At 37.8% G+C, this 20,985-nt stretch overlaps 1 protein-coding gene across 2 annotated transcripts; it reads right to left on the bottom strand.

Annotated features, from left to right (window-relative positions):
• Positions 1-455: 455 nt before the first annotated feature.
• On the bottom strand, positions 456-20,167 carry KCNA3 (potassium voltage-gated channel subfamily A member 3). 2 transcript variants are annotated; one of them, XM_017499328.1, is made up of 3 exons: positions 16,632-20,167; positions 13,413-13,531; positions 456-5,573 (listed from the first exon to the last, which is right to left on the bottom strand). In XM_017499328.1, the coding sequence occupies exon 1, from the start codon at positions 19,947-19,949 to the stop codon at positions 18,222-18,224; it is 1,728 nt and encodes a 575-aa protein (XP_017354817.1). In that variant the 5' UTR covers positions 19,950-20,167; the 3' UTR covers positions 456-5,573; positions 13,413-13,531; positions 16,632-18,221. The 2 variants fall into 2 exon arrangements, with proteins under 2 accessions (XP_017354817.1, XP_017354816.1); XM_017499327.1 differs by having other exon boundaries at positions 13,413-13,534.
• Between the last annotated feature and the right edge of the window lie 818 nt (positions 20,168-20,985).

Below are 20,985 nucleotides of genomic sequence, written 5' to 3' on the forward strand. Positions count from 1 at the left end.
TTAAATTCCAATATAATAAGTTCTATTTAAATATTCACAGTAACACTGCATTGCTAATCAGTAAAAGTACAGCATACAGACTGTTGACTTACAAGGGAAAGCAGTAACAGTGTCTCTCTGTTGTCTGAGAAAGGAATAAAAATGTAATACTGTGTCATGAATTGAAACATGAATGTCTTTCTTATTCAAACTAAGCAGTCATTAGATTGTAACTGGGAACATTCTTTAGTAAAATTTAAAATATGTGGATACATTTTACTAAATATTTGAACTATGATAAAAGTAATATTGTTATCTAATACTTGATAATTAATTCTTTTTGAATAGTTACAGGAAATGACTTTTCTTAAAGGCAGTTTTTCTCCCCAGTTCCTCTTCTCTGTCCTTCACTAATCACAGAATAAGTGTGATGAAATATGCTGAAAAATGGTTACTAGGGTGGATCTGTTTTTTTGTCCTCTGAATTAGAATGGATGCAGTTTCTTGGGTTGATTACTGCTTTATTCAACTGTTCAGAAATCAGTCATTATGATGGATTTTTGAAAAGGGAGATTAGAAATGGCAGTCAAGACCAATTTTTAGTCTAGGATTCTGATATCAAGTGAATTCAGTGTCTGTGGTCAGGGTGTACGTTTTAGGTAGAAAATGTTTGAATATCACTCTGTGGAAGGACTATAGTCTGAAAGTATCTAAAAAGGTCTGACAAGAACAGCAACAATGTCTTTGAACTAAAATTGGAAAATTCCCAATGTATGTTTTAAAATTTTTTTGTTAAAGCTTTAAAGATAATAGCAGTGACAGGATAAAAATAACATGACAAAAGGTGAATAGTGTAAAGAGCATATGAGGTTAGTGGCCATATTATTCTAGACTAGTCACTGGATCTTTCTAAACCTTGGTTGTTTAATCTTTAAATTTCAGAGGACATTAGTATTTCATATGAATATTTTAAAGATTAATTATGTGAATGATCTTTGCAAAGTATGATAAGCAAATCTTATAAGTAAACGAATGCTAGACTCTATGAAAAAATTGAGGTGTTGTATTTGTTATTCTGACTTCTGCGTAATCTATATATTTCAAAAATAGATTATTACAATATGTAGCATAACACCTAGAAATATTACATAAACTGCTTCCCCTTGCACATGTGTGTGTGTATATATATATATTTATATTTGTGTGTGTATATGTGTCTAAGAGCTTTTAAACATAAATTATACCATTCTGTGGGATAGTTTCAAAATGGTCTATATAGTGCCCTTAAAAGTGAAAAAAAGAGGATATTCTTATTTGGTTTATAGTCATACATTTTATGGCATTTAAGAAAAACACTTTGATAGTTTAAACTAAATACTTAACCCCATCCCCCACCCCCAAACACAGCATTAAGAGATCACACCATAGAAACAATTTACCAGAAGACATACCGCTATGATTTGTTCAGGATGGCCAGTTCACAAATTATTGTAAGATACAATATTAATACAATATGCTAGAATCACCATTTATCAAGTTTCATCAACTTTAAAAAAATGGACAAAATCACTTCTCACAAAGATCACAGTAATACATAAGTGATTCAATTACACCTAAAGTGAAAATTCAGATTCATAAAACCAAAATGATCAGATTAAATGTTTTAATTAATTGCTCCACTAGTCAAAATGCACACTTCCTATTATGATAGAGGCCTTTAAAAACTGCCCCCTTTTCTGAATGGAAGGGATATAAGACTAAACTTCTGGACAAATAATCTCAGTATGACAAAATATTTCTGTATTAATCAATTTCCCGAGTGTCCACATTTTAGTATCCTTCTAATATCTTTCTGTCATAAAACCAGGAACCAGAATATACTCCTGTTTTTCTATAGGTACAGTTGCCTCTTACCTATGTTGTGCAAAAGCTAAAACCCTTCTTTACCTAACTATCCACTATTGCCAAACAGATGTGTTTGGGTTATCCCTGAATTTTGTTTCTCACTCCTGAGCAAAATGAATTGCAATATGGCTCTATCAGGCCTCCTTTGTATTCAAAAACATTCACAAAATTTTGTGACTATTATTTTAAATTACAGTCATTTCTTCTGGGACCAAAAGAGTATTAAGTTTTTAATGTGACAAAAATGCACCTTACAATCTGCTACAGTTCATTGATAAGCATAATATACTTGCTTCTGATTTGCTACATGTTTATAAAACAACAAAATTTAAAGAGAAGATTAACTGGAACAGACATTCTGTTTAGGTAACTCACTCAGCATTCAAAGATGAAATGACAAATCATAATAGCTTAAAGCCAAAGTCAAAATAAAAAGATTTACCTTTTATATGTCTTGCTGAGGTCAATTATTATTATTAGAAACGAGAACATTTGGACTTGCAATCTGTTCAGTCACTCAAGTAGAAATATGTGGCATTTTAGTGAACAGAGGTGAGCAACATGTACATGTACACATATAACAATCTGAAAATGTTATAGAATTCTCAGAGATGAAAAGAGACATACAGATTACTAAATTTAAAAAGTCTTCACTTTACAGATAAAGAAACTCGGGCTCAGAGAAGTTAAAGTAACTTTCCTAGGGCACATGAGAGTTTTTGGCAGAGCCAGCACCACAGCACAGACACCTGCTTAAGCTCTACCAATCTGCTTCTTGTGTAAAAGGAGTCAAGAGATCATAAAGCAAACACTTCTTTCATTCCAACCTTTTCCCACATTTCCCTGCTCTCAGGCTTAAAATGTTGAGTGTGCAATAAGGCTCTGGCACTGTTTTAGCGTTTCATAGAAAATTTTCAAGTTGCCTTAATATTTAATTAAACAAATGCCCTTCCCTCCTTTCTAGCTATTTAATTAATCTGTTTCCATTCCACAGACTGATTTTTCTACTTTTTTGATACCATTAACAGATCAGTGAAAATTCTAAGGAGAAAGAGTCCTATTTCCTTTTCTCACAATCAATTTGAAGAATGATATATTTAACTTTCAAGGCTTAAATCTTACTTCATGTATTCTTTCCTGCATAAGAAAATCTGTGTACTTTTCTTTTCTTTTCTTTTCTTTTTGAGATGAAGTCTCCCTCTGTTGCCTAAGCTGGAGTTCAGTGGCACAATCTCGGCTCATTGCAACCTCCACCTCCCGTGTTCAAGCAAATCTCCTGCCTCAACCTCCCAAGTAGCTGGGACTACAGGCATGCACCATCATGCCCAGCTAATTTTTGTATTTTTAGTAGAGATGGAGTTTCACTATGTTGGCCAGGCTGGTCTCAAACTCCTGACCTAGTGATCCACCCGCCTTGGCCTCCCAAAGTGCTGGGATTACAGGCATGAGCCACTGCACCCAGCCCTAAGTTTTCTTCAAAGCATTTCTCAAATGTGTATAATGAGAATTTGGGGGCTGGTAAGGGTTTTGGAGATCACTGAATCCAGCACACTCATCTTACAATTTAAGCCTGCAAACTGAAGCCTAGTAATGTAACTGATTTACCTAGGGTCCCACAGGCAGAAAGTAGATGAGAATTCTGGTCTACTGTTATCTAAACCAGTACCATTTTTACTATCCATTCTGTGAACCATATTCAGTATGACAGTTGACTCATCTGACACCATCCTGTACTTTTATCATAAAAATCTGGGCTTTGTCTTTATTTAAAACTGTAACCTGTAATAATAATTCAGATCTTAAATATACTATAATGCATACAGTTGTGCCATTGGTGTTTTATAAAGGTAATTTTTGTGTCTATTTTTGTAACACCTACTGATCCTTATTAAAACATCGGTATGTCTAAAACCTCCTGTAACAAACACAGTTGATCAGTTTGTTTCAATCATCCCAATAGCTGATGTGGATTACTTTGCTGCTATCCAGGCTGTAATAATTAGTTACAAGGATTAGTTGGCTGCAATGGACTGACTATTCTCCAGGCCAATGTCTCTACTAAATGGGCTAACATGGAACAAAGAAAAGGTAGTGGCTATATTTTCACTTTAATCACATATCATCTTGACTAAAGGTTCACATTGCTCAAACCTGAGATAGCTGTCAGACTTTTATTTTCCTGTAGTGATCTGGTCTCAAAGTTTTGACACAAAGAAATTACCAGCAGATTGTGAGAAATTCATTGTAGACTTTGCCTCAAAGAAAGTTACCTAGATTGTATCTCGTGTTTATCTGTCTGTCTTGCTGCAAGTATAAGATTGTTTTAGTTACTGATTCTCATACAGTGCAATTCATCACTTGTATTCCATTCTGTGGGGCATCAAAAAATTTATAATCTTGGCTTTGCTACTGAAATGTTTTTATAGTAATTAAAATTCTACAAGTGCTCTCATTATCACATAGCATTGTTATACACTTAAATAACAGAAGATTGGTTATTTATGCATTTGTTCAGATATATTTTGAAACTAAAATATGGAAATAAAAAGTGCTCTATATAATAAATTTTCACAGTTTGACTTTTCATAAGGCTTATGAAATAATATACAAATAGCTACCATTCTGCTGAAATGTCACAGTAAAATACATTAATGGCACAGAAGTGAAATGTCCCCAAAAGGGAAACCATCTTCATGACCTCCTAAATCTCTTTTCCAACTAAAACTTGTCTTTAATTGAAAAAGAGTTCCATTTCTAAAAGAATATAAAAATAGAAAATGAGTTAAGGAAACTTTTACATTTATAATTTTGAAGGAAAAGTTATAAACATTAGATGAAATATTATATTTAAAAATGTGCTTTGTTGCACCACACCAAACATCCCATGAAAACAAAATGAAATGAACATATTATATATGAACTGTTGAAAGCATAACTATTATAATTTTAATTAAGATAGAATACTAAAACGTAATAAGTAGTCATATATTTTTGTAAAGTTTATCTCAGCTAAAACCTATAACACTAATTTGAAAATCTATCATTTTGAATAAAAAATAAAATAATGTTTAATCAAGCAAGGCACATTTCTTTTAGGCAAGTCTGTCTTTAATACCATTTATTTGGGCACAGTGTAGACCTCACTTATTTATATGTAAATGGGCTAATCTATGTATGAGAGCCTTTGGTACAAAACACACCTTCACAAATAAAGTTGCACATAACCCAGAACATGGAACATAACATGACTATATCTCATGATTAAACACAGTCCACTAATTAATTGAAAAAAGAAAAAAGTAACAGTTGGCTTGTTAGAAACAAATTTTAGGTTTCTTTATCTGCAGCACTGATTATAGTTTTTGGATGATTTGATTTCATCAAAATGTCAAAAGGATGCAATGATACCTTAATATTTTCAAGATTCTTCATCTATTGATCAAATGTCTTTTATATGGCACACAATACGAAGCAAATCCTCCGACGTCAGAGTTGTTCCCTTTATATAAAGCATTTGTTAGAGACATATTATTTAATGTCAACTGAAATAAAAATATGTGCTGTCAGGTGGATCATTGCCCATCAGTGATATAATTGCCACTGCATTCTTGATCCAGGCAATTTAAAATGGAGCATCCTACGGGTCAGTGCAGCTCTACGGTTCTTTATGTGGGGGTCTCTTCAGGGATCTGTCAGACAGAGTAAACACAATAATTTACTGATATATTTAACTTAAAAAAACTATAAAGTTTATGTCAACAGAAAATGTTCCATTTATTATATTTTTTAAAATTCTGGCTTTTAAAAAAACTGTTACCCTGAAAAGTTCAGGCAATTGAATTGTCTAAATGTATTAACTGTGTATTTCTTTTAATTTGTAACTTAAAATTATAAACATTTTTTCTACTAATAATGACCTCGAAATTTAGTCCAAACCGGTGTGATAGTTTGCTTTTAGACAGAAAATTTATCTTCATTCTTCGAATCATCTGAAAAGTTCTGAGTACCTATTGATTTTTAGAAAAATGTATGTATTAATTTTCTCAGTGTATTTCCAAGAACTTTTTTTTCTGGCTGTCCATCCTACTGTGGTAATCTATGAGAACTCCTGAAATAAAAATCCAATGCTAAGTGTCATGGAGAGAAAAATAGAGAGAGAGAGAGAGGGAGAGAGTCTCCAAATGAGTGCTGAGAAAACCATGGTCTATGTGCTAACAGGATGTCATTCTTATCATTTATCTCTTCATTACAAATAACTTTTAAATCTGTCGATTCTTTAAAATATGAACTCTCCATAGTTATATACCACTCAAAATATCCCAAATTAAGACAATAATAACCACTTCACAGGGTCTATGGAGAATCAAGAAATAAAGGTTAAAGCTATGGTGCTTCTCTCTCCTAACTGCCAAAATAATTATTGAGAAATCTTGATAGCAAAATACTTCTTAAAAAGAGCCAAAACAATATGAAAGTCTTATTTACTTTCTACATCCAGAATCTAGAATGGTGTTTGGCATTCTATACTATTCATACTACAGTACATGCTTTATATGCTTCATGAATGAATAAACCTCTGTCACCCTGGGTAGTGTCTGACACATAGGAGGTACTCAGTAAATACATATTGAATGAATAAATGGATATATAAAAATTAGATTTATATACTCTAACAATTTACTGACTATATAATATAAAGACAGAAATTATAAAGAGAAAAATAAAAGATGTTATAAACTCAGCTCTGTATTTGACTATGTTAATATCATCCATCATAATATATAGAGAAGACTATTTCCCATATATACTCCTGGTTTTAGCACATGCCCAAAACTTGTGGTAAATGCCCAAAGATGGTGCTTTGAAATTTGAGTATGCTTTTGATGGAAGAATCATTCACTTGCTAAATTAAATACTGTATGCCTACTGTGTGCTGGGCAATCAATTATCTATCTATTTAAAATTTTTTCTTATTGTCCTTGATTAAATACTTGGTCACCTTGATTTCGCAGATAGATCACTGCCCATCAGTGAGTTTAAGTCTTCATATTGATGTTTAGGTAAAAAGAGAGTATGTTCATAGTATGCTTAATTTTCACTATCAGAGTTTTAAAGTTATACAGTTATTAATGACTACTAATTATGAGAAATCAAAAGTCACATTAATGACCTAGCATTCATTTTATTTCCTAAGTGCCTAGGCTCTGCTCAATGCTATTGCAGCTTTGTTTACTTTCAGAGGTCTCCATTAAGCTGTTCTTGTCTTGCTGCTGTTGTATTCTTTTTATATAAAAGGTTGGGCCTTAAAAAAAACCCTCATGTATTAATACCTGCCTCTGAAGGCTCTTGAGATTATTAAATAAGAATGGTACAGGATGGCATCCTAATAAAGTATAGGTGTTAGAGGGAGTTCTAATTCAACAGAAACAAAAATAAAAGTGATATCAGGATAATAATCATAACATCTATACTAGTGGTTAAGATGTGGGTTGAAAGGCTTAGAAAAATGGACATTAAGTATCAAAATCAATTCTATAAAAAGAGAAAAAGGAGGTACAATAGAAAACAGTGACCTATAATTGAAGATAATTTACCAAATAAATGTTCTAACATATAGAACAAGAAAAGAGAGTAAGAATGGTCAAATTTCAATAATCATCAAATTTATGAAGAAGTAATTAATACCTCCAAAAGGCCTAAAGGAAAGAGGTACAGAAACCTAGCTTTACTTTTAGTCTCATTAACTTATATTTGATGAGAAAAGAGTTGAAGGCATTCTATAGCATGTATTTTTATGGGAACTTTGTTCTTATGTGTTTATATAGTTTGACATCTATTAAATTACTTAGAATTAGTTATACACTAAGTTTTACCAAGTAAATGGTAATGAATAAGCTCAAGAACTAGAAAGATTTCTTACTCAATTATATATGATTTTCTGATTGAGGTCTTGAAAATTATGTACTCTTAGCAAGGAAAAACCTTTAATCTCAGTGAGTAAAGTCAGTAATATGGTAAGATATGAGCTTTTAAAAAAATCTAGAAAGTCACGGGAAAATGAGCCGTAAGGTAAAATCGATACTACTTTGAACAGTAGTTAGGTCTACTAATAATAAATATCCTCAATTTTTATGGTCACACAGTAAAATGATCTTCTGAAATCAGTTAAAAGGTCGCAGGTAAAAGGTCTACAGAATCCAGGTATAAAGCAATTCAAACAGTTCTTCCTTGGAGAAATTATTTCTGTCTGTACTTTTTGGTTATCCAGTAAATTTTGCTCTTTAGAAGTCTAACACATAGTCACTCTTGTTTAACATACTTTTCATAATAATTTCTTATAGAAGAAATGTATTCATGACTATCTGATATTTTATTGTTCTGTAATCAGACATGAGGTAAATACAAAATGTAATGGCACATAAGGCTGCCTCTTAAATGTCTAACACATTGACTAAACAAGGCTATAATAGAAAATCAAGTAAAACTCATATTTATTTAAATGACAAAAATAAACAATGTCACAATCTTTCATCCAAAACCAGAAAAAAATAAAAACAGATTTCAATAATACATTTTGTGTCATTTCTTTAACGATCCCTAACAACATTTTTCTCAGACGGGCAAAATGATCTTTCTCCTATGTGAGCTTAACTGTATAAAGTGGTGTAAGGAGAAAACAGTTTCTAATTTCTAATTTCTACATATGTAAATTCAGTCATATACGTCAGTTTTAAATTTATTGACATGTTTGGTAAGGAAATTGTGCCACTTGGATATGCAGAGGCAACAATCAGGTCATTCTCTGGTCTGGTTTGCCTGATAAATCCAGGGAAAGGAGAAAATTCAAAAGGGGTGCAGGGAAAATTCCTCTCTATTCTTATTAGGAGAATCTTTGTTTCCTACTGCAGAGGAAAGTACCTTGGTTACAATATTACATAAAATCATGGAAATATCTGCAGTGGTCATATCAATGCTTTAATTAGTTTCAGTAATTCCATACTATATGTGTTGATATTTCAATGGTGTTAGGAATATCCCAAAACTCAGAACCAAAAGCTACTGGATTGCCTTCACCTTCCATATTATTATTTAGAAGCAGTCTAAGTTTTAACATTTTATAAATATCACTCTAAGAATCTGCTCCTACTTTTCATTAATTAAATGTCCCCATCTCCTTTCATGTATGAACAGTCACTTCAAAAAATAGCTAACTTTTAAATGTCATAATTTTAAGAGGTAGTGATAATTACATTTAAAATTAGGTTATTTTGCAAAAGATATCCAATCAGGCCATATCTACAGCGATGTAATTCTGTAATGTGATTCACTAGTGAAATATAATGTTTGATTCAATCAGCTTCCATAGTAATGAAGACTCCATGGATTTTTAGGACTCATCATTAACTGAAACCGAGACTGAACTTATAGGGAAGTTTCTTAGAATGTCTGATAGATAGATAAGCCCTCTGGAGATATCACTTGTTTGTTCTGATTTTGCTGTGTCATCCTGGTCAATTAGTCAACATGTTTATGTTATCACTAATGAAAAACACTCTTTAGCTATTATGTAGGATAAAATCATGGTCTTCGTGAAGCATTCTAACTTCCAGGTATCCTTAGTGACTAGGTACCTTCAGTGATATCTCATATAAGGTAACAGTTAAGTTACTTACATTAAGGGATTCCATCCCCATACTTGTGTGGTATAATACTTCTTGTGGAAAACTTGCTGGAGCATGTTTTAACAAATTTAAGCCCTCTCCAGGAAATTGATTACAAGGAATATTGTCCTTCAGAGCATGATGAGGAGAGTAAGCCACATAGTGATTACATGAGGTAGAGATGCGTGACATGAAAATTTTGTTTACAGGTTAAAAACACCTCAATTTGGAATGCAATTTCCTTCCTCTCATCTCTCCTTCCAATAGACACTTATGGAGCAGCAACTGTATTTCAGGTACTATGCCAGGTTTTGGGTGATATAGCACACTGAGCAGACAAAACTCCTTGTCCTCATGGAAGGGAATGCAAAACAGACAATAAACAAAATAAACCAAATACTTAATACATTAGAGGAAAAATTAACCAGAGAAAAGATATAGAGCATGTTATGAGGCTGCAATTTTAAATACTGTGGCTAGTGACACCTGAAGGAGGTGATGGAGGCAGTCATGCAGATATCAGATGCTAGAACATTTCAGGCAGGGGGAACAACAAATACAAAGACCCCAAGGTGGAGAATGCCTGGTGCAATCTAAGAAGATCAAGGTGGCCAGTGTGGCTGCAGCACAGGATCAAGTGGGAGAGGAGTTGAAAATTAGGTCAAAAGGGTAAGGAGGGCAAAATGAGACAGGGCCTTACAGGCCATTGTAAAAAAACCTTTAGTTAGTACTCTGTGTAAAATGGGGTGCCAAATGGTGGTCTTGACACAAAGATGTAACACAACTTGATAAGTGTTTTAAAAGAAACACTCTGGTAGACTCAAATAAGAGGAAGGATGGAAACTGGAAGACCAATCGGGAAGCTACTGTAAAAATCCAGGTGAAGATAATGATGGTTTAGATCAAGTAGAAGTGTTATGAAGTGGTAAGGCTCTTGAAACATTTTAAAGGTAGCATCGACAGTATTTGCCAGTAGATTAAATAAGTAATGTAAGAGAAAAAGAAGAATCCAGGATAATTCCAAGGATTTTAGCTTGAGCAACTGGAAAATTGACGCTGCCAGTAGTGAAGGTGGGGAAGAGGGCAGGAAGTACAGGCTTGATGGTATAGAGAGTGGAGAAGGAGGGAAATTCAGTTTGGACATATTAAGTTTGAGATGTCTATTAGATATCCAAGTGGAGATGCCACATAGATGGGTGAAAAATTCAATTAGGAGCTCAAGGAAGAAGTCTATGTGGGAGATACAAATTAACATACATAGACAGTCTAAAACTATGAGAATAAGATGGGATGAAAAACGAACAGATGGGAAAGAACCAGTAAATAAGATTAAGAAGGAGAGACCAGAGAGGTAGAAAAAAAATCCACAGTGTGATATCTTGGAAGTCAAATAAAGACAGTCTTCTTAGAAAGGGGGAAGTACCCGACCAAGCCAAATGCATCTGATAGGCCAAATTGAAATCAGAACTGAGAAAGGCCCACTGCGTATCATTATATGAGGTCACCAGTGACCTTGCCAAGTACACTTTTGGCAGAGTGACAGGTGTGACAGCCTTTTGGAGCAGACTCAGGAGAGAGTGGGAAGGCATTCAGTGGTGAACAAAGAGAGATATAGTCCCCACTCTCGTGGAAGAAACAGAAATTGATCATATAACACAAATTAATATAAAATTACAGCTATGTCAAGCTCACATACTATGTTTAACACATTCTAAGACACGTGTTTTTAGATTTGAGCATCTATGAAATTGGGATGCACCTTAAAGTCACTGGTACTTTATCCTAACAATTGGAAATTTAAAAAAATAGTACATAAATAATGGTATTTCTTATAATCAAGGGCATCTTCAATTTAATGAACTACTATACTGTAATAGGATAACTGAAAAAACTAGAGTCATGAGAGATGCCCTGGAGAAGTATTGAAGTAAAAATAGAAGTCAAGAGGTGAGGCAAGAAAGAGGAGGCTGGCAGTGAAACATTTGCAAAGATCTCCATTAGCTTAAGGAGAAAAGGGAGTTTATCCTGTATCTGGAAGAAGACCAGAATAACTGGAGCACAAAAGAATGAGGGGAGAAACATAAACAAAGAGGAGATAAGGCTGAATATGAAATTATGTGGGGCCATAAAGGCTATACTAAGCCTTTGGGGCTCTATCCTAAAAACAAGAAGACCCTGAAAGAATTTTAAGCAGGATGGGTTATGTAATCAGATTTTGGTTTCAAAAAGATCATTCTGGCTACCAAGTAGAGAAAAGGTCAAAGAGTGGCCACAGGAAATGTAAAGATGCCATTAAGAGACCTTCACACTTACATAGGATAGAGATGATAGTGTGGATTAGAGTCGTCCTAGCAGTTCCATAGCAAAGTGGGCTGTTTTTAGAGATATTTGGGAGGCTAAATGACAAAATTTGGTCATAGGTTGAGTATATTTACTATTTCTATGAATATTATTTCATTAATAAAGACACTGAAAACACTAGGCAATACACCTGTGTTTTAAGTAAGCCTGGAAAACAAGAAAAATGATTTGTAAATATTGATGCTGCACATATGGAATCAGAACCAATATTTTGGAAATTCACTAGTTTTCAGAAAAAAAAAGATCATTTAGATCTATAGATAGAAAGTAAATTGTATTGCAGGATTGGAAGTAATCTATGAACAGGTGAGGTGTTTGTGTGTAGTGTGTGTGTGTGTGTGTTTGTGTGTGTGTGTGTGTGTGTGTGTGTGTGTGTAATAAATTGTCCCCACTGCTTCTCTTCCAAATTAAGTATGTTTTAATTTACAGAATATGTTTAAATGTATAAAAATAAGAACGTTAATATTCAGAGGGACTTCATAATGAACGGGAGTTTAAAATAAATGCAATGGAAGACAAATGAAATAACAGTGCTGTGTGATATAAAACATGTAGGCACAATGCTAACTTTCATTCTAAAAAGTTGGTGGGGGCCTCCAAAGAGATTCCCAAGAGTCTTTGTGCTATGAGATTAGGAGTGGGTGTGAGGTTGGAAGCTCACTGGAAGAGAAAAAGCTTCTCCCCAATCACTATCACCATTTTGGAAGGTATGACTCTTGTATCTGCAAAGTCAGTCTTGTATGATCAAATTTATTCATAACATTCTTCAGATATGATGAAATATAGCTTTTTCTCCACTTAAGTGCTGCATTGCTAACAACTAGAATCCCAGGCTTTATTTTTTAGGGCAGAGTTCCTATTCCACACTGTTTAGGTTACAACAATAACAACATGGCTCCCAAGAAAATGATGGAGCCGCTTTTCTAGTTCTCTTCTTAAAATGCATTTGATGGCTAATGGTGCAAATTTTGAAATAAAAGAAAAAACATCTGGTACAAAAAAACCCAGAAAAATCATGAAAATGTTTCTTTTTAAAATGCATTTTTCTTCACAATTTTGAAAATTAGCTCACAACATCATTAAAAACCAAGATAAACATCTGAAAGCTTTCTAACCAGTCTTATTTAAATTACACTTGCAAACTGAATATGAGTACATAAAGAATACTATTATGATATGCTATACAGCAATGGCCATTTTCTGCCGGAAAGTTAAGAGTTGAGTCACAATAATAAGGTCTAGGCTCTGATTGGTTTCTGCTCTCTTTTTCCTGCATTCTTTGATTTACTTTTGCTCAAAGGTTATCAACCACTTCCTAAAGGTATATAAAAAACAAGTGATTTCACTAATATATATATAAAATTGTCCCCAAAACCATAAGGAACAGTACAAAAATCAGTAATTGTATCCTTAGTTTAAAAGGCCTAATACAAAACAGAAAAAAGAAGCTCCCACCTTAAAAATGCAATCCCTAAATATTCTCTTCCACATTCTTATGCTCCTCACCTCTATCTCACAGTGTTTCCATAAGTCTTCAGATTATGGGACACGTGTGCTTCCTTGCATTTCTTAGTGGGAAGGGTTATCACTTCTATTCACAGCTGAGAGGTAGGAAGGACTTGGAACTGCTGTAGAAAATGTTGAAATTTTAAATGTATAGAAGTCAGTAAATTATAGTTATGGCTCTCAAAGGAATAGACTACTAGTATATATTATATACATTGTATTTACATACTATAGCAAAGCAAATGCTTGAGTATGTTATATGCCAAAAAGGTAAATAAGTTTTATGCCAACAAACCATAACTTTAAATCTCTTCATACTGTGCATTTAAAATTTCAATACTAAATTTTTATTTCAAAGTTTAGAAATAACTGACATAATGCTTCCTCCTATGTGTAGGTGCCTGTGGTTATGTCACCATAATTGGTATATCATATAGTCTTAAAACATCATAAAAGAAATAAAATAATAACAATGTTAACTTCTGTGTTTCATCTGGATTCATTAGCTGTAGGGCATATACATTTTTTCCCAGGGTGTTGATGGATGTGCACTGATCCAGTCATGCCTCCTCACATGAATCTCTTGCTATGCACAGACATATGTATATTTCTTTAACACCTAAGACATGCAACTGACCTCAACAGTGAAGCGTGTAGTTTGGCAAAGCTAGGTAGCATATGAAAACATAGACTCATTAGTATTTTGCTTTAAGCCCAAGTCACTATCCATTTTTATTTCATAAATGATTTAAGAACTTAGAGAAAGGTCTGCAGCTATTATGTCAGAAAAATTATATTTTTATTTATTTATTTATTTATTTTAGAGCACAGATGCCCTTAAAGATCCTTGGAGTGGTTAGGTAAGGCAATACTGTCACAAGTTTCAATGAACTGGCAATCTCTTTTTGCTTTTAATACTTCTGTTCTGAATAATTTCTTCCCTCTTAATAAGGGAGAGTCAAAATATTTACATGGCTTTCTGGAATGGTTCTTCAGTAACTTAAGCAAAGTATAAGGCAATAGAAAAATAATTTGCATAATGCTTTCACTATTGTTGATTAAAACACATGAAAACAAAAAATCTTAAAACTGAAAAATATCTATTGTCCTAGCAGTTATCATTAAACACTACCATGACTGGTTATATAGATAAGCCAACCATAATAAAATAATCTTTTGTTATTAGAAAAGTCCATCTCTTCATCTGATTTAAATAACTTATATTTGATCCTTATATTTGGTTAAAATATCCGATATTTTAAACAGGTTAATTTTCTGTATACTGAAATGAAACAGATTTCTGGAGATATGTTATCTACCTCAACTCATTAATTAGTGACATGGGCTGAAGCCAAGACTAAGAGCGTAAGAGATTTATTTTTTGTCTTTCAAGTCACCTAATAAAAGTAGGATGTGTTTCAGAGCCAGAATAACCTGGCTTTAAATCATTGCTGAGTCTTCTGCGAGCCATGAACTCTTAGAGAAATCACTTAACTTTAATCATCTATTTTTTGCCCTCCTAAAATGAGGTTAATAGCACTTATTGCAGAGTTGACAAGTGTCCAGGACATGGTTGACCCTTAATGAATGGTAATTATTATTGTTATTGAAAGGAAATAGGAAGACATTGATTATGTATTTCATATTCACGAAGCATTGTATTAATTACACAATGCTTGTGAATAATGATCCCAATATAATCTCTTAACAAAATCTCTGATGCCATGTCATGAAATTATTTTTTCTAAGTGTTGTACCTGTATTAACATTTACTGTTCACAACAAACCTATGAGGTACTATTTATCACCCTCATTTTACAAACAAAGAAACTGAGGCACAGAGAGTAATTTGCTCAAGATCATAGAGCAGAGTCAAGATTCAAACCCTGGCAATATGACTGCAGAGCTTATGCTTTTAACCACTTCAATAAAAGCCTGGAAATAACAGCAGTCATGTAAGATAACAGCTATTAACTCAACAAATATAAAAGGTGCCACATTCTGTGCTAGGCACTAGTACCCAAAACTTTCAAAACACAGAGCCTATAGCCTTTAGGGAACTTACAATGTGGTGACTACAAGCAATCATATTACCTCAAAGTTATGACTCAAAAGCCAGGATATTTCTCTGGATTAAAGAACAAAGGTCCCCTTTAAATTACTGCTAGTTAATAACCATAAGAATTATGGCACGACCATAATTTACTTATAGAATTAATCAACGTTTCTGCATCTTCAGAATAAATGTGACTAAACTTGTCATTGCACTTCATTGACCTCTGTGTTATTTTAAAAACAGATACAAAAATTATTTTTATGTAATTGTTATAATGTATCTAACATATTTTCAAAATGTGTCATAAAAATAATTTCTGGTCATTAAGGGTACCAAAAGTTTGGTCAAGAGATAGATCAATGTCAAAGGTTAACTCAAACAAAAAGCAAAGAAAACTAGATAATAGAGTCATATTTAGATGTACATAGATAAAAACAAACAACTAATCAATGATAGGTATATTTAGATTTCTTGCCTCTATTTGTTTGGTGTTTTCCTTCCTCATCACTCCCTTGCAGTCTCAATCATTATTTTCCACTCTCTTCAATGCATGCATAATAAATGAGCTCCTAACTGAAAATACTTCATGGGCTTTAAAAATAGGGTTACTCTAATTTACTCTGGAAGGATAGAATAGTTACATGCTATCAAAACCAAAAGGCAATTGTGGATGATGTATAATTTATATACTGTATATGAAACAAAACGATTATGTTTAAATGTTACTCTTATTTTTAACCATTTTTTGTTTGAAAGAACTGTACCACTGTGTACTATTAAATAATTATGTAAATTAAAATTGGACCAATAATCTAACAGCAGTAGATTCTGCCATTTATCCTTCTGTAAGGGGAAACAGGTTGATTGGAGGCCAAGTGGGTTAGTAAAAGGAATGGAATAATTTTCAGTTCTGCTTGGGTGAAGGTTATTCTGAACAGCAATGACTGTTTTTTCATTTTTTTGGTAATAAACAATGGAAACTAAAGGGCAGTTAGCAGCATGGAAATCAGATGAAAAAGGTGTAAATTATCTTTAAAAAACGCCAAGCATGTAACTAACATAAAACTGTTGGTTTTGCAAATGCCAGCAATCTAGATATTAATGACAGTTCCCTGGCTCTGGATACAAAAGGGACTGCTCCCAGTAGATCACATAGTGCTCACCTGATTCTGTCTGTCTTCTGGCAACCCTTGGCATATGGTTGAAAGTTGCAAGTGTTCTCCCAAGAGCTGGTTACTTCCTGTCCCTCCTTTTTATTGATTGTCTGCAATGCATTCAGTTTAAAACGTGCATCCTTCATTTATTTGAAGTTTACTTAGCTTGTCGAATGCTGTGATGATGACAGAGCTGTTGTGGGATCTAAATTTTTTTTTTTTAAAGAGAAAGCCTGAAGATCCTTTGTTGTAAGGTTTCAGGTACACTGATTGTATCTCTCATTTGCTTATGTACAGAACACTTTTACATTTGCTTTTAAATTCCATTTGTTGGCTTGAAAGTTCTTGGAGAAAAAAAACTGTAGAGAAGCATCTTTAAAAATTATTGCCTGATAAATGGCACTTAATCCAGATCATGCCTTATTGTGGTTAATATCTAACATTCCAAACATCATATTTTCCTTCTTGATTCAGTTATTATGGGATAACATCAATGATTTTCATAGTTAAAAAATGCATTTGGGATTCATTTCACCTCCTTAGAGTCTCAGGCTTAACTTTATTTGTGCAGTTTATTCAAACAGTGGTTTTCCTTTATGAAATCATTTAAGTAGGAACCATCTGGAAAGGTTACTGTGGAAACAGCAGGGACTGGAAGGTGGGGCTAGAGAGCAATAGATGCCATGACAACCTTTTTCGGGTTTCCCAGGAAACATGGGTTGCTATGGGAACTGCATCAGTCAGGTCCGAATTAGTAACTTCCGCTGGAAGGGGTGTCTGCCACTTTAATCTTCTTGTGATACTGCCGAAGCTTATCTCTCAGATGCATCAGGAAATTTTTTGTTTCTCTCAGCAGCACTGAAAACATCTGTTTCTAGACTTTGATAGATGTTGAGGCTGAGACATATGCACAGAACTTCACAGGAATGTGTTAGTCTAATGCTTTAGAAATGCTTAGCAAGCCCGAAAGAATTAAACTAATTAGTCAGATCAGGACATCTTGGGCATTTCCCTTCATTCAAAGTTGGAGAGACCCTTAAAATTCTGGGAAAAACCAAATAAACTCGTGGTGGGTTTACAAGTCATTATTCTAGTTAGATTCTTCATCCACATATCTACAGGGTAGGCAATCGAAATACTTATTCAGTAAATAATGTTGAAAAGTCCATCAAACTGAAGTATCATTTACTACAAACTCATGTGCTTAGGAACGAAACAACTGCCTTTAAAATTCTGAGGTTAAACAGTTACTTTGTTCTTTAGTTTCATTTCCTCCCAGGATGTACTGCTTTTTTTTTTTTTTTTTAAATAGGGCGTGTACTAGAAATGAAGTTTAATGTAAGTTTGTTGTTTACAATATTGAGAGAGAGAGAGAGAGGGTAAGGGGAAAAAGGAGAGCTGAGAGAATGCAGCCCACTTGCAAAACAGGCACCTGTTTCAGTATGAAGCAGTAGGGAGAGGGAGAATGAAGTGTGCTTCCCACTTCTTCAGGTCCTTTCCTTGATGAATGGTCTGGAAATGTATAAAACAAGGGCATAGGCAGACCAAGGGGGCACGTTCCACACAATACTGGGCACAGCATGTCACTTGTATTATATATTAAACATCGGTGAATATCTTTTTGATGTTGACACAGGAGTTGGGATTATTGTTCGTGGTGCAGGTGGCAGTGGAATTGCCCGTTTTGAAAGGGGTCTGGGGGAAAGCGCTATGGTTCATACCCCCCTCTTCGATCACCATATACTCCGACTTACTCAGAGTCGAGTTACTTCTTGCTTTTCGGAGCTCCTCGGCCGAAGAGGAGAGGTGCTGGCAACTTCCTACGTGCAGGTACTGGGCTTGCTCTTCCCCTTCCGTCTCCCGGTGGTAGAAGTAATTGAAGTTGGAAACAATCACGGGAACTGGCAATGCGATGGTCAAGACACCGGCGATGGCACAGAGAGATCCCACAATCTTGCCCCCTATGGTCACTGGGTGCATATCGCCATAACCCACTGTTGTCATGGTTACCACTGCCCACCAGAAGGCATCCGGGATGCTGCTGAAACCTGAGGTGGGGTCGTCTGCCTCGGCAAAGTAGACCGCGCTGGAGAAAAGGATGACCCCAATAAAGAGGAAGAAGATGAGCAACCCCAACTCTCGCATGGACGCCTTCAGCGTTTGCCCGAGGATCTGCAGCCCCTTGGAGTGGCGCGAGAGCTTGAAGATGCGGAAGACCCTCACCAGGCGGATGACCCTCAGGATGGCCAGGGACATGGCCTGCTGTCCGTTGCCCTGTCGCTCGGCCAGCTCGGTACCCAGAGTGATAAAATAAGGGATGATGGCCACAATGTCAATCAAGTTCATGATGTTTCGCGAAAAGGTGGCTTTGCTAGGACAGGCGAAGAACCGCACCAGCAGCTCGAAGGAGAACCAGATGATGCACAGGGTCTCCACCACGAAGAAGGGATCGGAGAAGCTGGAGGCTCCCCCGGAGGCCCCCGACGTGCTGTTGCCGGCTGCATCGAACGCGTCCTGCGACGGCGAGGAGGGGTAGTCCTTCTCGTCGCGGAACTCCGGCAGCGTCTCCAGGCAGAAGATCACGATGGAGATGAGGATGACCAGCACGGACACGATGGCGATGCCCCGGGCCGGCCCGGAGCTCTCAGGGTACTCAAAGAGCAGCCACACCTGGCGCTGGAAGTCGCGGCGGGGCAGGGGCCGCTCCTCCTCCCGCAGGAAGCCCTCGTCCTCGCGGAACTTCTCCATGGCCTCCTCGCCCAGCTGGTAGAAGCGGATCTCCTCGGAGAAGATGTCGATGGGCACGTTGACGGGCCGGCGGATGCGGCCCCCGGACTGATAGTAGTAGAGGATGGCGTCGAAGCTGGGCCGGTTGCGGTCGAAGAAGTACTCGTTGCGGAGCGGGTCGAAGTACCTCATGCGCCGCTTGGGGTCGCCCAGCAGCGTTTCGGGGAACTGGCAGAGGGTCTTCAGCTGCGTCTCGAAGCGCAGCCCCGAGATGTTGATGACCACGCGCTCCCCGCAGCAGTCCTGCTCGCCCGCGGCCGGCAGCGAGGGCGGCAGCGGCTCGTAGCGGTCGCAGCCGCCGCCGCCACAGCCGCCCTGAGGCGGGGTCCCTCCACCGTCGGCCGCCTCCGGCTCCAGCAGGTGGTCCCCGGGCACCACGGTCATGTCGGGCGGCAGCTCGGGGCCTGCGGCGGGCTCGGAGTAGCCGGGGTTCACCAGCGTGTGAGCGCCGCCGCCGCTCGCGGGGCGCTGGGGAGGGTGGGCGCGGTGGCGGGCGGAGGGCAGCGGCGGCGAGCGCAGAAGGCTGAGGTGCTCGTCCATGCGGCGGGGAAGAGGCGGCGGCGGCGGGGCCCGGTCGCTCCTCCTCGCGCTCCCCGCCCCCTCGCCGCCTCCGCCCCCGAGCGGAGCCCGCCGCCTGTTGCAGCAGCAGCCGCGAGGCTCGGTCAGGGTCTGGCGCGTTCCGCCGGGCTCCCGCACAGAGACGCCTCCTCCCTCCGCCTCGCGTTCCCCGCCCCCTCCCCCGCGGGGCGCGCGCCCGCCTCCGCGTCCCTTCAGGATTCCCGCCCACCGCGCGGGCGCGCGCCCCGCGACCGGAGAGAGCCGCCGGGCCTGCCCTTCTTACCGCTCTCTCGGACCCTCGGTGTCAGCGAAGCGCCCTCATGTTGCACCTCGGCGCCCCGCGGGAACGCCCACCCAGCGGAACCGGCCCACGGGGAGTCCGGCTGCCGGCCCCGGCCCCTGGGCTCCGCCTGCTTCTGGTCCGCGTCCCTCGCCCCCGGCCCGCGTGGCCGCGTCCCAGTCGCCAGGAGCTCCTGCCACGGCCCCGCGGGCGCCGGCCCCCTGGCCTCCACACTCCCCCCGGGCCAGCCGGGGATGGGCAGGCGGGCCCGGTGTCCAGGAAGGGAGTGCAGGCCAGGCGGGCGCCCTGGGCCAGAGGCAAGCCTGACACGGGCGTCCCAGGCTCACTTGAGGGTCGAGAACCGCCAGGCCTGGAAGGAGCGGGGGTCTTAACAGTTTAGCTCCTGCTGGGATGAGAAGCCAAGCGCAGTAAGGGTGCTGATGGGCTTCGCCAACTGAGTCCGAGGGAAATGGATCGTTAAAGGCCTTCAGGTCCTGCCGCTTTAGTGAATAGTTCACACCCATTTTCGCAGCGGAGATTTCGGCCACTGGGAAGAATCAAGGACCAAGTTTCTGATTGGGATTAGCAGTGACAGCCTGGGCTTTATACACTACATAGACTTCCTATCGGCGGGGAAGTGAGATGAAATGGGAAAGGAAATTCACATAGTCTAAGTCGTGTGGTTAGAAAGTCCGACTTTATGACTCAAGTGTGTCGTGGAAGGGATGAGAGCAGGAC

This window comes from Cebus imitator, unplaced genomic scaffold, assembly GCF_001604975.1.
Source record: "Cebus imitator isolate Cc_AM_T3 unplaced genomic scaffold, Cebus_imitator-1.0 Scaffold256, whole genome shotgun sequence".
Taxonomy (NCBI): Eukaryota; Metazoa; Chordata; class Mammalia; order Primates; family Cebidae; genus Cebus; species Cebus imitator.

Excerpts from the sequence above, each read along its gene's own strand:
- KCNA3 (XM_017499328.1), bottom strand. The coding sequence starts at position 19,949 with ATGGACGAGCACCTCAGCCTTCTGCGCTCGCCGCCGCTGCCCTCCGCC.